The sequence below is a fragment of the Sorex araneus genome, chromosome 11 (assembly GCF_027595985.1).
Source record: "Sorex araneus isolate mSorAra2 chromosome 11, mSorAra2.pri, whole genome shotgun sequence".
In the NCBI taxonomy this organism is placed as follows: Eukaryota; Metazoa; Chordata; class Mammalia; order Eulipotyphla; family Soricidae; genus Sorex; species Sorex araneus.
The window spans coordinates 828134-844344 of NC_073312.1; the positions used below are offsets into that span (position 1 = coordinate 828134).

The 16211-nt window shown below is 63.5% G+C and overlaps 1 protein-coding gene across 1 annotated transcript in view; it reads left to right on the plus strand.

The window, feature by feature from the left end:
* The window catches only part of CFAP46 (cilia and flagella associated protein 46), a 54852-nt gene that overhangs the window by 13041 nt on the left and 25600 nt on the right, over positions 1-16211 (plus strand). Inside the window, exons 10-24 of the mRNA XM_055119112.1 lie at positions 87-185; positions 471-661; positions 2264-2492; positions 2561-2681; positions 3151-3274; positions 4489-4602; positions 4956-5088; positions 5579-5712; positions 6111-6323; positions 7192-7357; positions 7666-7812; positions 8227-8338; positions 8735-8897; positions 14580-14711; positions 15603-15765. Coding sequence (XP_054975087.1) covers positions 87-185; positions 471-661; positions 2264-2492; positions 2561-2681; positions 3151-3274; positions 4489-4602; positions 4956-5088; positions 5579-5712; positions 6111-6323; positions 7192-7357; positions 7666-7812; positions 8227-8338; positions 8735-8897; positions 14580-14711; positions 15603-15765 — 2241 coding nt within the window. The remainder of the gene's footprint in view (positions 1-86; positions 186-470; positions 662-2263; positions 2493-2560; positions 2682-3150; positions 3275-4488; positions 4603-4955; positions 5089-5578; positions 5713-6110; positions 6324-7191; positions 7358-7665; positions 7813-8226; positions 8339-8734; positions 8898-14579; positions 14712-15602; positions 15766-16211) is intronic.

Below are 16211 nucleotides of genomic sequence, written 5' to 3' on the forward strand. Positions count from 1 at the left end.
GGGGTGTTCAGTGCGAGCGAACGGTGCGTGAGTCTGCGTGAGGCAGCCCAGCTGTGCCCGGGCTCACGCGGACCCTCGGCCTGCAGGACCCGGGGAAGCTCATTGAGATCGAGTGCCTGGAGGGTGAGCTTGAAGCCCTGAGCCTGGAGAGTGAGATGATGTCCTACATGCGCTCGGCTGTGGAGGTGAGCCTGCGGCACCGCACGGTTTAGCGGCTTCGAGGGGCGGGTGGGTGCTGGGCCCCAGCCTGATGGGGCCCCGCGGTCGGGGGCAGGGTGAGGGGCCCCAAGGTCGGCATCGGAGGTCCTGGCCGTGGCTGAGTAGGAGGACCTGGGTCCCGTTGGCCAGTGGCTACTCAGAGCAGGTCCCGCCTCTCCTCCCCTCCCCCGCCTGTGAGGACTTGGCCCCGCGGGGAAGGGCCTCAGCCCCTGCAGGCGGGCGGCGCGGCCTCACGGCGTGTCTGTGTGCAGGCCCAGCTGAGCATCACCAGGCAGCTGGACGTGGCCCTGAAGCAGGCGCTGCGCCTGGGCGACCCGCGGGTCATCCACGTGGTGTGCGCCACGCAGTGGAACCTGTGTCTGCCCCTCCTGCAGCACAGCCTCCGCACCCGCCTGCGCGGGCCGCTCAGCACCATCGCACACGTGCTGGAGAGGATGGACAGGTAAGGCCCCGGGGCACGGCCGGGTCGCAGCCCGCCCAGGCCGGGGCACGGGGTCAGCGTGGGGGTCAGGACCTGAGTGTTGTCGTCACTGGGCCGGCGTCCACCCTCAGCCAGGCCCTAAGGGGGCGTGGCCAGATGGGTCACTGACGCCTACACCTGCCCACGCCCACGCCGTGTCTGCGCCTACGCCCGTGTCTTACACGCCTGGTCCCACGCTGTGTCTGTGCCTCCCTGTGTCTTACACGCCTGCTCCCATGCCGTGTCTGCGCCTACACCCGTGTCTTACACGCCTGGTCCCATGCCGTGTCTGTGCTTCCCCGTGTCTTACACGCCTGCTCCCACACCATGTCTGTGCCTCCCCGTGTCTTACACGCCTGCTCCCACACCATGTCTGTGCCTCCCCGTGTCTTACACGCCTGCTCCCACACCATGTCTGTACCTATACCCGTGTCTTACATGCCTGGTCCCACGCCGTGTCTGCGCCTACACCCGTGTCTTACACGCCTGCTCCCACACCATGTCTGTGCCTCCCTGTGTCTTACACGCCTGGTCCATGCATGTCTGTGCCTCCCCGTGTCTGAACCTGTGCTTGTACCCGTGTACCTACACCTGCCTCTGCTCCCACACCTGTGTCTGAACTTAAACCTGGACTCACATCACTTCCACCTGTATCCACACCTGGCCCACACCCACAAGCACACTGTAGTTATATCCTGTCTCCACACACGTGCTTATGACCCACGTGGACACACACACATGCTCATGGCCCATGTGGACACACACGTGCTCATGACCCATGTGGACACACACACACATGCGCGTGGCCCATGTGGACACACATATGCTCATGACCCATGTGGACAAACACACACATGCGCGTGGCCCATGTGGACACACACGTGCTCATGACCCACGTGGACACACACACATGCTCATGGCCCATGTGGACACACACGTGCTCATGACCCACGTGGACAAACACACACATGTGCGTGGCCCATGTGGACACACACACATGCTCAGGGCCCACATGGACACACACACACATGCACGTGGCCCATGTGGACACACACATGTGCTCATGACCCACATGGACACACACACACATGCACGTGGCCCATGTGGACACACACATGTGCTTGTGGCCTATGTAGACACACACACATGCTCAGGGCCCACATGGACACACATATACGTGCTCGTGTCCCACATGGACACACAACATGCTCGTGGCCCACATGGACACGTGTACTCCTGGCCTATGTAGACACACACACGTGTTTGTGGCCCACATAGACACACACAACTGAGTCCTGAGCCCGGCCCTGAGGCCCAGGCACTGCCTCACCAGTCAGAAGCCGCGGGCCAGCGCCCTGTGCTTCGTCCCCTCGGGCTGGCTGCTGTCCTGTGTCTGCGCCCACACGTGTGTGTCCAGGCCGACACCGACGTGTTCTGGAGGCTGGGAGTCGCACTCCTGGGTGAGCTGGGCTGGGTTCTGGCCCCCGGTGGCCCGGCTGTTGGCAGAGCAGCTGCCTCGGCAGGGGCTGGGTGTGGGCGTGGCCGCGGGCCGGGCCGGCCCCTGCAGCCGCTGTCCCGCCGCAGCCTCATGCTGCAGCTGCGCTGCCAAGTGCACATGGAGCTGGCGCACATCGAGGAGGACGAGGACCGCCTGGAGCTCGCCATGGAGCACCTGAGGAAGGCCCTGCGGCTCGACAGCCTGGGCCTCTACCAGGAGCAGCTGCAGCTCTCCCTCAGGCAGCTGCACCTCTGCACCACGCTCTACCAGACCCCCGAGCGCGCCGAGGACAGGGCCATCCTGGCCATCGAGCAGGTGCGGCGGCTGGCCTTGCCCCGGGCCGGCCTGGGCGGCCACGCCCCCTCAGCGCCCACTCCCCACAGGCCAAGAAAGCCACCCCCAAGGACAGCGTGCGCAAGAAGCGGGCACTCCTGGTGAACGCCGGCCTGGCCCTCGCCCCCGACACCTTCCAGATCGTGCTGGACAGTGAGAACGAGGCCAAAGGTCAGGGCCGTGCCTGCCCCGACCGTCCAGTCTCTTCCTCGGGACCTGGCCCACTGTGCCCTTTGAACTTGCTCCACCCACAGGACTCGGAAGTCATGGGGTCAGGACCGTCCTGGGTCCCCCACTCCACTGCCCTCCAGCTGGCGTCCCACTCACCTTGGCCGCCCAGCCTCATGCAGGGGACTCTTGGCTCTGGGGCGCGCCCTCCCACTCCCGCCCGAGCCGAAGTGACCCCAGCCTGGGCCTGTGGGGGTGGGGCAGGCCGGGCAGTGCGGCCTTCTCAGCTCTCCCCTGGGCCCAGTGTGCTGTCCCCAGCCTGTCCCCCGGGTGTGAGCAGCCTTGTTGCCACAGAGGCCGCCTGCCCTGGGCTGTGCCCGCCGGGAGGGGTGGCAAAGCCTGAGCCCTGCCCGTGTGCCGCTGTGGCAGGTGGGTGGGGGCGGTGCCGGAGTGAGGGCTCTGTCCCCCCCAGTCTCCACCGGGAAGCACCGAGGCCGCTTCACCCACCTCTTCGCCAAGGCGCGGCACCACATCATCTGCGTGGAAAAGGCCGCGGGGCACCTGAGGCGCCTGGGAAACAAGAACAACCAGGAGAGGTGAGAGGAGGGGGCCACAGGTGTCACTGGGAGGCCTCAGCGCCCGCACCACGTACCTGAGCCCGCACCTGCTCCCACACCTGAGCCCACACCTGAGCCCACACCTGCTCCCACACCTGAGCCCACACCTGCACCCATACCTGAGCCCACACCTGAGCCCACACCTGAGCCCACACCTGCACCCACACCTGAGCCCACACCTGAGCCCACACCTGAGCCCACACCTGAGCCCACACCTGCTCCCACACCTGAGCCCACACCTGTAACACACCTGTGCCCACACCTGAGCCCACACCTGCACCCATACCTGCTCCCACACCTGAGCCCACACCTGAGCCCACACCTGAGCCCACACCTGCACCCACACCTGAGCCCGCACCTGCTCCCACACCTGAGCCCACACCTGAGCCCACCTGAGCCCACACCTGAGTCCACACCTGAGCCCACACGTGAGCCCACACCTGCACCCATACCTGCACCCACACCTGAGCCCACACCTGAGCCCACACCTGCTCCCACACCTGAGCCCACACCTGAGCCCACACCTGCTCCCACACCTGAGACAACACCTGAGCCCACACCTGCTCCCACACCTGAGCCCACACCTGAGCCCACACCTGCGCCCACACCTGCACCCACACCTGAGCCCACACCTGCTCCCACACCTGAGCCCACACCTGAGCCCACACCTGAGCCCACACCTGCGCCCACACCTGCACCCACACCTGAGCCCACACCTGAGCCCACACCTGTAACACACCTGTGCCCACACCTGCACCCTCACCTGCTCCCACACCTGAGCCCACACCTGAGCCCACACCTGAGCCCGCACCTGTTCCCACACCTGAGCCCACACCTGAGTCCACCTGAGCCCACACCTGCACCCACACCTGTAACACACCTGTGCCCACACCTGCACCCACACCTGCTCCCACACCTGAGCCCACACCTGAGCCCACACCTGCTCCCACACCTGAGCCCACACCTGAGCCCACACCTGAGCCCACATCTGCTCCCACACCTGAGCCCACACCTGTAACACACCTGAGCCCACACCTGAGCCCGCACCTGCTCCCACACCTGAGCCCACCTGAGCCCACACCTGCACCCACACCTGAGCCCACACCTGAGCCCACACCTGCACCCATACCTGAGCCCACACCTGAGCCCTCACCTGCACCCCACCTGGGGCTGCCATCTTGGCACCGGGGCAGGATCTGGATCTGGACGGAGCTGGTGAAGGTGGCCCGGAAGCAGGGCGTGTGGGACGTGTGCCGGACGGCGTGCCACTTCTGTCTGCTCTACGACAGCATCAAGGCGAAGAAGCTGCTGAGGGCTACCCGCAAGGGAGCAGGTGGGCAGAGCCGGGCAGGCGTGGCGCGAGGTGGGCGCAGGGCAGTGGCACGGGAGGGTGGCAGGGCCGCCTTCTGGATGCGGGTGCCCGAGGCCTGGGCAGCGGGGGCCCTGTGCGGCTCTGTCGTGTCTCCCTTCGGCCAGGCCTGTCACTCGGGGTGCCGGGGCTCAGAGGGGGCGGGGGGCGAGGGGTGGGCTCTGAGCAAGCCCAGCCCAGTGGTCGCCCTGAACCCACGTGTGCCCCCTGGCTGGGCCGGGAAGGGCCCTCCTGCCGCCCTCAGGGGACGCCCGGAGCTGGGAACTCTTGGGGGGCCACACCTTGGGACAGTGAGGCTCCTGCAGGGAGGAAGAGGCGAGGCCAGGAGGACCCCCTGCTGGAGGCGCAGACTCAGTCGGACCTGATCGTGCTGTCCCCCGAGCTGAAGCGGAAGTTCGCGGAGGTGGGCTTCATCTGCGGCGAGGTAGGCACGCGGATGCACGGACAGACGGGCTCAGCGCATGGCTGCAGCCAGGGCGGGTCTGCACACTGCCGAGGAGAGCGCAGGCTCTGGGCCAGGAGGTGGGCATGGGGCGGGGAGGGGGCGGGGACGGGGCGGGGCTGGGGCTGGGGCTGGGGAGGGGCTGGGGCGGGGGAGGGGCTGGGGCGGGGGATGGGAGGGGCGGGGACAGGGCAGGGCTGGGGCTGGGGACGGGGCGGGGCTGGGGCTAGGGATGGGGTGGGGACGGGGTGGGGACGGGGCGGGGCTGGGCTCTGGGCTGGGCTGGGGTCGGGCCGGGCTGCCGGGTGTGAGGTGCCTGGAGAACTTTGGCTTCTCCCATCTCCGAGGCCGAGGTGGGTTCTCAGGGCGCCGGGCAGCGCCGGGTGCCAGCAGGGCACTGTGTGCTGCGGGCGAGAGGGGCTGGGAGCAGAGCCGTGGGGGTCCTCCACCTGACCCTGCCCGCCCCCTGCAGGCCACCATCCAGCTGCTCCAGGCGGAGGGGGTGAAGCTGAACGACAGCCCCCAGCCCCCTGCGGACCTGAGCCAGCACGCGGCCGGCTTCGTGCTGGAGTCCCCGGAGGACAATGAGGAGTGGCTTCTGTACAGGTGGTGGCCAGGGCGCGGCCCAGAGCGCTAGGGTGGGGGCGGGGCGGGCCTGGCGCCTGCAGGGACCCTCGAGCTGTGTCGGAGTGCCGGGGTCAGGGGGCCGGGCCACGGTGGGCAGCGGTGGCGAAACCTGGGCCCAGAGCTGGCCTGGCCCCCAGACCTCCCAGCGGTCTCAGCTGTGGCCGCTGTGATGTGGAATCCGCATGCAGCCTGGACAGGGCTCCGACCGCCGGGACCCCACCCACACCTGGGCCAGCACCTGCCCGCCTGCGGCACAGGGAGCCCAGGAGGTGGGCGGGAGCCGCGGGTGGGGGGACAGGGAGCGTGCTTGCAGGGACTCCACTGGCTGCCGCCGAGGGCGTGTGGTGCCCGTCCTGAGTGCCCGGTGCCTGTGGCAGCACGTGGATCACGAACCTGTCCCAGCTGGCCATGAGCAGCTGGCTGCGGGCAGCCGAGATTGGCCGCGAGCTGCAGGAGCCGTGGATCGTGCAGAACGCCACGGCGTACGTGCTGAACCACAACTACCACCTCCTCGTGGCCGGGCGGCAGAGGGAGCTGGTGGGCGCCTTGCACCAGCTCCTGGGCATCATCAAGTCCGTGGGCCGCTGCGGGTAGGTGTGTCGGAGTCCTAGCGGGGAGGGGAGCGGGGCTGCTCGGGCGGAGGGCGGGGCAGGGGGCTCCCGCTCCCCGAGGGCCCACGGCCCCAGCCAGTGGCTGAAGAGCTAACGTGCGTCTACGCAGCCGTGTGGGCGTGGGGCGGGGAGGTGGTCTCCGCAGCTATCAGCGCTGGGGACCCCAAAGGTTCTTGGGGAGGGGTCCCGGGTGCTGCGAGGAGTGAGGGGCAGCTCGGGGAGACCAGCCCTCTCCACACTGGACGCTCTGAAGTCAGGGCCCTGGCCAGTCGAACCCGGCACACTGGAGTACGATCTCCCGGTCACAGGACTTACTCCCTCCAGGAGAGGGAGAGGGAAGGGGAGAAGCCTCTGCCCTGACCCCCCACGCACCGCGAACCCCTGCCGCCGGAGAAAGAACCAGGCGGAGTGGGGAAGGCTGGTGGTCAGTCAGCAGTCGCTTTATTAGCTCTGGCACGGGGGTCTCTGCAGGTGCATCTCGGGGGCAGCCCACGCGGGTCACGTTACCCGGCTAGGCTCAGTGCAGATGCGAAGGATTCACACCTCCCAGGGTCAGGTGTCAGCTCAGGCCGATGGTGCCTGTGACACCCCTCGGCCTCCACCCGAGTGCCTGCGAGGGTGGGGGCTGAGGCAAGCCCCCGGGCCCCCGTAAGCAGGGCCGGGATTTAGTCAGTCCCGGGCCGGCTACTGAGACCCCAGCGCTCTGCCGTGCCGCTGGCCAAGCCTGTGGGAGCGGCTTCCACGCCCGGTGTGGGGCCTCCGGGGGGCGGGCGGGGAGCACGAGGCCCCACGGAGCCCTGGCCCCCGGGCGTGACCAGGACAGAGGCGCTTCCTGCCCTCCCTCCAGAGACCCCTTGATCGAGGCCTCCGTGTGCAACAACCTCGCCCGAGGCCTGATTCTCAGCTGGATCCCGGCCCACCCCCCGGAAAGGTCTAGAAAGCCTGTACGCTCGAATCTCCAGCACGTGCCCCTGGACGCTAACGCTGCCTCCGAGATCGGGACTGCAGTGGAGGTGGGGGCCGGGGCCCTGGGGGCCGGGCGGGGGCCAGCAGGGGCTGTGTGGCTCCTGCCCTTCGCTTGCTCTGACCCCCTCGAGGGTGGCCGGGGAGAGGACCAGCCCGTGGTCACTGCAGACTGGGGGTGTCTGGGTTGGCAGCCAGGCCTGTCTGCAGAGGGAGCACTGGGGCAGGAGCTGTGGCCCCTGGCGCCCTGCAGCGCAAGCCTGGGGAGCAGGGGCCGGGCCCCGCGGCCACAAGGGCGGGGAGGGCGGGGGGGCGTGGGCCTGCACAAACCTGGCTGTCAGCGGCGCGTCCCCTCCAGGTCTGCGAGCTGGCCCTGAGCCTGTCTGGGGGGGCAGTGCCCGGGGAGGACATCCCTGTCCAGGTGCGCCAGCAGCTCATCGCCACTTGGGTGAAGGCCAAACAGCTGCTGCAGCAGCAGATCGGGCCGAGGCTGGGCCCCGAGGAGGTGAGCAGGGCCCGAGGCCGGGCCCGGAGGAGGTGAGCAGGGCCTCGGCTGGGCCTGGGGGAGGTGAGCGGGGGCCGAGGCTGGGCCCGGGGGAGGTGAGCAGGGCCCGCGGCTGGGCCCGGAGGAGGTGAGCAGGGCCCGCGGCCGGGCCCGGAGGAGGTGAGCAGGGGTCGCGGCCGGGCCCGGGGGAGGTGAGCGGGTGCCGCGGCTGGGCCCGGAGGAGGTGAGCAGGGCCCGCGGCTGGGCCCGGAGGAGGTGAGCGGGGGCCGGCCGCCCGCTGAGCCGCCCAATGCTGCACGCCTCCCGCCTCGCGCCTTGGGCTCCGCCCTGTGGGGGACACGGGCCGTGTGCCTGGGCTGGACTGCAGCCGGCCGAGTGCCGGGCTCACGGCTCCCCGTCCTGCCCACCCCGCAGGGCACCAGCGAGAAGGTGAGCACTGTGAGCAGGGTCCTCGTGGCTCTGGAGATGTTCTCCTGCAACGGGCTGGGCCTCATGGACTTCACCGTGCCCCCACTGGCCCAGGCAGGTGCCCGCCTCTCCCCCCCTCGCCCCCAGCCTCCCCGTCCCAGGGCTTCTGGCTCCCGAGTGACCCGCACCTGGGCTGCACCTCCTGCCCCAGGGTCCTGGGGGCACAGGGTGCCTGGACAGGCAGGTCCCCAGGGCCCTGCCCCCCCCACAGTGTCCCCCAGGGCCCTGTTCCCACCCCCACAGTGTCCCCCAGGGCCCTGTTCCCACCCCCACAGTGTCCCCCAGGGCCCTGCCCCCCCAGTGCCCCCCAGGCATGTTCCAGGCTCTGGGTGCTGCCCCTCTTTCGTCCGGTGGCAGGGCTGTGGGCTGACTGCCGAGGCCCTGCCTGCTGTCCGCAGCCCGGGTGTCCTCGGCCCAGCACTGGGCAGCTGATGGCAGTTCCTTGAGCAGGTAGTGTCCATGGCGTCCGAGTGCAACTGGACAGACCCCGTGGTGGAGCTGCAGGCCTACATGAGGCTGGCCCACTTCGCCTACGCGGCCCGCAGTCACGAGCTCACCGTGTCCTGCGCCCAGAGGGCCGTCCAGATGGCCATCACGCTCCTGAGGGTGACCAACCCGTAAGCCACCCTGGGCGGCTGCTGGGGCCGGTGGGGAGGGTCAGGCTCGTGCCGCCCGGGGTGCCCACTGGCCAGACGGGGTCTGTCCCTGCCCCCGAGGGCCCGCAGCAGGCAGGAGTGCCCAGGCCGGGAGCCACAGCTGTGACGTGGCCTCGCCCAGCGGGCGCCACCAGGGAACATGGCAGGAGGGAAATGTGTGCTGCCCATTCCAGCTGGCCAGACAGTGGCCTCTGGTCATGGGCAGAGAGAATACGGGGGAGAACCGGCCACACTCACGGTCAGAAGGCGAAGGCAGGTCTGGGCCTCAGCACTCAGTCCTGGCAAGGCGGGAGGGACCGGGGGGACGTGGGGGAGGGGGCCGGCTGCCCCCTCTGGGCAGGACAGGGACGGGGCATGTGGCTCTCTTGGTCGTGTGCAGTGAGCTTTGGCCTCAAGTCGTGTACAGCCTTCCTGAGCACGTCCGAGAGCAGGTCAGTGCCCAGGGGGCCCAGGGGCACCTCCAGGACTCGGCGGGCAGGGCCGGGTCAGGCCTGCAGCCCCGAGAGCACCGACACGCCTCACCAGCCCCCTGCAGTCGAGTCTTACTTTAGAGCAGCGAATCTTAACTCTCTGGATGTTAATAGAGTCACCCATCCACGCACACACACGTGTACCTCTGTCCACACACACACACCCACGTGTACCTCTGTCCACACACACACACACGTGTACCTCTGTCCACACACACACACCCACGTGTACCTCTGTCCACACACACACACGTGTACCTCTGTCCACACACACACACTCACACACACACATGTACCTCTGTCCACACACACACGCACACACACACGTGTACCTCTGTCCACACACACACACTCACACACACACGTGTACCTCTGTCCACACACACACACGTGTACCTCTGTCCACACACACACACACGTGTACCTCTGTCCACACACACGTGTACCTCTGTCCACACACACACGTGTACCTCTGTCCACACACACACACGTGTACCTCTGTCCACACACACATGCACACACACACGTGTACCTCTGTCCACACACACACGTGTACCTCTGTCCACACACACACGCACACACACACGTGTACCTCTGTCCACACACACACGTGTACCTCTGTCCACACACACACACTCACACGTGTACCTCTGTCCACACACACACGCACACACACACGTGTACCTCTGTCCACACACACACGTGTACCTCTGTCCACACACACACGTGTACCTCTGTCCACACACACACACACTCACACACACACGTGTACCTCTGTCCACACACACACGCGCGCGCGCACACACATGCGCACACACACTCACACACACACGCGCGCAAGCGCACACGTGTACCTCTGTCCACACACACACACACTCACACACACGTGTACCTCTGTCCACACACACACACACTCACACACACACGTGTACCTCTGTCCACACACACACGCGCGCGCGCACACACATGCGCACACACACTCACACACACACGCGCGCAAGCGCACACGTGTACCTCTGTCCACACACACACGTGTACCTCTGTCCACACACACACACACACGTGTACCTCTGTCCACGCACACACGCGCACACACACACACGCACACATGCACGGGCGCATGTCCTGGGCGGAAGAGCCTGGCGGGCAGAGCCACACTGCGGACCAGGGCGCCCTCTGGTGGCAGCCAGTGTGACCCGCGGCTCCCTCCTCGCCTCCCCCTGGTGTGCAGACACCTGTCCCCGGCTCTCCAGTCACACAGACAGGACCCGCGGTCCACAGGGGCTGCAGCTCTGGTGATGCACCTTCAAACAATGGTTACACTTATTTCCAAATGTTTATGTTCATTTTTTCTATTTTACAAGTTGTGTGTCAAAACTCTAGTGTAGACTTGGTCATGGTAATTTTTAGAATAGTGGTGAAAATAATCCTTGCTATTTGTTAAAAAATATAGTACAGGGGCCAGAGTGAAAGTTTAGTTGGGGGGGAGGGCGCTTGCCTTGCACACGGCTGTCCCAGGTTCAATCCCTGGCACCCATATGGTCCCCTGAGCACCACCAGGAGTAACTCGTGAGCACAGAATCAGGAGTGACCCCTGAGCACCACCGAAGGTGACCCAAAAACAAAAGCAAAAGTGTGGTTACTAATAAATTTGTATTTTCAACTCTCAAGTGCATAGTAACTAGAATCATCTTCATACAGATATTATTAATGTAAAAAACATTAGCAAGAACACTCACATCGTTAACCAGAATTATAAAGAAAGGATTAAGGGAACAGAGTTTAATGAGTTCTCTCATTTTGAGGAGAGTGAGAGCCACAAGTGCTCTTTGAGGAGAGTGACAGATTAGTGCTGTCACTCTAAGCAGGTGACAGAACTAGTTCTCTCACTTTGAGGAGGTGAGTGACACAGACAAGCTCTAACTCTGAGGAGGTGACCCAGCAAGTGCTCTTTAAGGAGGTGTGTGGCAGAGAAAATGATCTCACTCTGAGGAAGTGAGAGATAGAGATAAGCGCTCTCACTCTGAGGAGATGACAGAGAACTAGCTCTCTCACTCTGAGAAGGCGCACGGCAGAGATAAGACTGTCACTCTGAGGAGGTGACAGAGAACAAACTCTCACTCTGAGATGCCTAACAGAACAAGCACTCTCATTCTGAGCAGGTGACAGAACCAGTGCTCTCATTCTGAAGAGACAAGTGACAGAGAAAAGTGCTCTCACACTCTGAGGAGATGAGTGACAGTACATGCACTCTTATGCTGAGGTGGTGACTGACAGAGAACCACCAGTCTCCTCGTGTGAAGGCATGCTGTGCAACACCGGTTTCTCAGTGCTTACAAAGGCAGCCCTGGAATGTGGGTCTAGGCTTGAGAGAGATTTGGACTGCTCAATAAGAGTCAGGGTGATCTCTCTCAAGTCCCCAGACGTTCAGAAAAACCCACCTCAGGAATAGGGCTGACTACAAAGATCAACAGGACGAAGATGCTCACCGTTCCATCAGCTGCCTGACACCTGAAACCTGTTTTCCTTTAACTGAAGCCTCCTAACCAACATTCTTGACTAAAAAACACCAGAGTCCAGGATAAAACGTAATTCTAGCCGTGGTAAAAACATCTATCTGACCCACACCAGGTGAAAGGTCAACAGGTCCAGACATAGCACAAGAGCTGAAATCGTAAGACAACGATTTCAAGCCGCTTTATAAATACATGAAAGGATTTTTAATGGAGGAATGAGAATGTAGCTGGGAAGTTTCAGCCAAGAAGTGGAGAGTACGTAGAGAATCAGGAGAAATCTCAAGACCGAAAACGCAGTGTCTGAAGTGGAAATATCACCAGGCGAGCGGGGCCCCTGGGCCTGGAGCGTGACAGGTGGGTGTGGGGGACCTCACAGGGCCAGGGCAGGACCTGGACTCCAGCTGGCCACGCCCTGGCCTGATAAAGTAAGTCAACGGGCCACTGAAACAGACTCCCGGGAGCAGAGACCAAAAAAAAAAAAAAGGCAGAGTTTGGGGCCAGGGAGGGAGAGCACAGGCCGTAGGACACGCCATGCACATGCGTGACACGGCTTTGCGGGAGGGGGAGCCTGGGCCGCAGCACACGCCATGCAAGTGCCCCCACAGAAACAGCAGAACGTGGCCGCTAGGGGGCATCCTAGGAGGACCGAGGCCAGAGCACGGGGCAAAAACATTTATTTGAAAATGACACTGAAAAGTATTTTAAGTTGCGTTTAAAATATCGATCCAGAGAACCAAGAATGTTGGTGAACTGTGAGCAGGATGAGCCAAGGAACACGTGGTTTCACGGCGAGCCACGTGGCGTACAGCCACGGCCGAATCACGGTGCCGACTCTGCAGCTCGGAGGATTGGCTGAGAACCCGTCCGAGAGGACTGCAGAGCGTGAAACAGAAGGAAGAGTGGCCTGAAAGACGCTTCTGGGGGCCGGTTGGGGAAGTCCCCTTTGGGTGGACCAAAGGCCTCTCACTTGACTCGGCCGTTTAAAAGACACTTTCATGTTCAAAGGCGTGTGTGAGTGACATCCAGAAAAACTGGACAGAAGGACCTCGTCCACTGCCCAGGGAATGTGAGCCCCTCAGGCAGCCGCGTGGAGACCCTCGGAGAGGTCAAGGCAGAGCTTGCACCTGACCCGGGTTCCACCTGCCCTCAGACAGCAGCACTGATTTGGAACGGGGTCTACACGGCCTCTGGTCCAACGGCCAGGATATGAAAACACCCTGAACGTCAGCGACAGATGAACAGACAGAGACACAGCAGGACGCTCTGCGGCCGGAAGGGAAGGCCGGGCCCCGCCTGGGACGGGCATCGTGGGCAGCGAAGCGAGTCCGAGGGAGGAGGACGAGGACCAGCTGACGTCCAGAGAACCGAAGGAGGGCACAGGCAGTCTGCGTGATGAGGGACAGGATGGACCCAGGGCAAGCTGTGAGCCACCCTGGCATCGAAAAGGGCCAGGCCAAAGCGCCACAATACTCAACTATAAGTTGAAATCATGGTCATAGACAAATGCTGTCTTGATCCAAAAGTAATGACGAGGCTAGGACCCTGCTGGGGTTAGGAAGACTAACCTGGCCTGAGCACTGTGGTCTGGAATATAAGTGAATGTCCTCAGGAAGAACCAAACTTTAAGTCTGATATATCTCTTACTGTGCCCATACAGAATGACATTGCTAGAAACATTAGAAGTAGATTTACTGCAACTAATTAAGTGGGTTACTAGCTGAGGAAGGAAGAAAGGGACACACCCTGGATGGGATCCCGCCCTTGAGCGGGTCTCCTAGTAATCTGGAGAAATCTCCTTAGATGAGATCTTGTTAATCTCCTGGAGGAGTGGTCTTACCCCTCTTTGTTGGTTTGTTAATGTTCAACCCACCTTTGTGTCACCGCCCTGTGTGACTGCTGTGTAAACTAAGACTGTAAGGGAAGTGGAGGGAGAAGACACAGAAGCAGAGCACAGAGCGAAAGAGAATCAGGGAGTCATCGGAGCCAGAGGCAGGGGAAAGAAGGAGCACAAAGCGAGTGAGAATCAGAGAGTCAGAGTCAGAAGTGAGAGCGAGTGGGGCTCAGAGAGAGAAGCAGACGGGCCCCGGAGAGAGAGATTGGAAGAAGAGAGGTCGGAAGAGACCAGAGGAGAGATGACAGAGACAGTCAGAGATAGAGAGACAGACAGAAGAGAGCACAGCGGACACAGAAGCGGAGCATCTAGGAGGAGCCATCCCAATCTGGTCCATACACAGCGGCTCGAGAGCACCGAATGCGAGCAGCAAGAGAGAGAGAGCGCCGCCCCGAGAGCCCGCGAACAGCACACACACATCCCCCCCTTCTGCGTGTGTGCGTTTGTGGTTCTTACAGCAGGCCCCAGCCCGAGCAGCTGGGCAAGCACCTGCTCACAGAGGAAGGCGCCAGGTGCCCCTCGAGCTCGTTGGTCAGTAGAGGCCCAAGGAGAGGAGCTGTTTTCAGTTCCCGAGGCCTCTCAGAGAACCGCAACCTGGGCGGGGCCACCTTGGAGGTCCACTCGCCCCCCAGAGCCAGCTCTGCCCCGAGCGTCTGTGTGTGGGCTGATGCCCACAGTGAGATTGGGGTGGGGTGCCCTGGGCTTCCAGAGTCAGGCCCAGCACTGCCCCTGGGCCCGTGTCCACGGAGCTCTCGTCTCTCCGCAGGGCCGAGGTCCCGCTGCTGGCCGAGATGCTGAGCAGCACCTGCTACGTCCAGGGCCGCAGCGTCATAGAGAACATGAAGGGCCAGAAGAGGCTGCGGCACGTGGCGGCCAGGGCCTTCCTGGAGGGCGTGAGGTGCACACGGGGGAGGGGGGGTGCTGAGTGTGTCCTGTGTGCGGCTGTGTCTTACACAGCTGTGCCCTGTGTGGATGTGTCCTGTGTGTGTGCGCCCTGTGTGTGTGTGTCCTGTGTGAGTGTGTCCTGTGTGACTGTGTCCTGTGTGACTGTGTCCTGTTTGTGTGCACCCTGTGTGTGTGTGCCCTGTGTGACTGTGTCCTGTGTGTCTGTGTCCTGTGTGACTGTGTCCTGTGTGTCTGTGTCCTGTTTGTGTGCACCCTGTGTGTGTGTGCCCTGTGTGACTGTGTCCTGTGTGTGTGTGCCCTGTGTGACTGTGTCCTGTGTGACTGTGTCCTGTGTGGGTGTGTCCTGTGTGGGTGTGTCCTGTGTGGGTGTGTCCTGTGTGGGTGTGTCCTGTGTGGGTGTGCCCTGTGTGTCTGTGCCCTGTGTGACTGTGTCCTGTGTGGGTGTGTCTTGAGTGTGTCCTGTGTGGGAGTTTTCTGTGTGGCATTTGTCCTGTGTGTTCTTGTGGAGGTTTCCTGCTTGTGCTGTGTCATGTTCTGGGCTGTGTTGTGTGTGTGTGTATGTGTGTGTGTGTGTCCTGTGGTGTACAACGTGGCAGCTTCTGTGCAAGACTCTGGTCATCCCCAGTGGCCCCTCAGTCCCAGGCTTGCTTGCTGCAGGGAAGCTCTGGCTCCTGCGGGCAGCTGACTGAAGTGTGCAGGGCCTGTGCAGGGCACCCCAGGAACGTGTGCTGAGAGGCAGGGGCTGGGCTCCCGGGTCCTGCCTTCTCTGTTCGCCCTCTGCTGTGGTCGCTGTCCTGGAGTGACTGTCATGCGGACGTGTCTCCGTGGCCGGCGCCCTGGGCGTGACGCTGTCGCTGGCCTCGGCCCCGGGTCTCCTTCCCAGGTTCGCCGGCATTGCAGAGAGCAGCGCCCTGGTGCTGCTGGGCGCGCGGCTCTTCTGGAACTCGTGGCTCCCCATGCTGGACTCGGCGGCCAGCAGGAAGATGTGCCGAAGTGGCCTGCAAAAGGTCATCAACATCATCAACAGGACGGAGGCCAAGAAACCGGTACTGTGGCCACAAGCACAGGCTCTGGGTTGCGGCACAGGTGGGCTCTGAGACGAGCACCGTGACTGAGGGGCTTGATGCCACAGAAGCCCCTCAGGGCAGCAGCTCGACTCACTCAGAATGTCTGGGGCAGGGAGGAGCGGCTGGCTTGGTGCAGCACCGAGTGTGGGAAGCTTCCTCAGGGCCTGATGGCTCTGTGAGGTCCGGGGGGCCGTTCTGGGTGGCTGGCACCCCCTTACCCCAGCGGTGGGTGGGACCCTGCAACTTCACCCCCTGGAAGCTGCTGCTGGGCTCTGCAGTGTCACCCTGTGCACGCCCAGCCCTGCAGGAGTCTCTTGGGGACCAGTCTCCTCTCCAGACTCCAGAGGGCTCCCGCGGCCCATCTGGGCACAGTCACAGTGGCCTCATGGGATCCAGCCCCCTCCGCCATGTGGCAGGACCCGTCA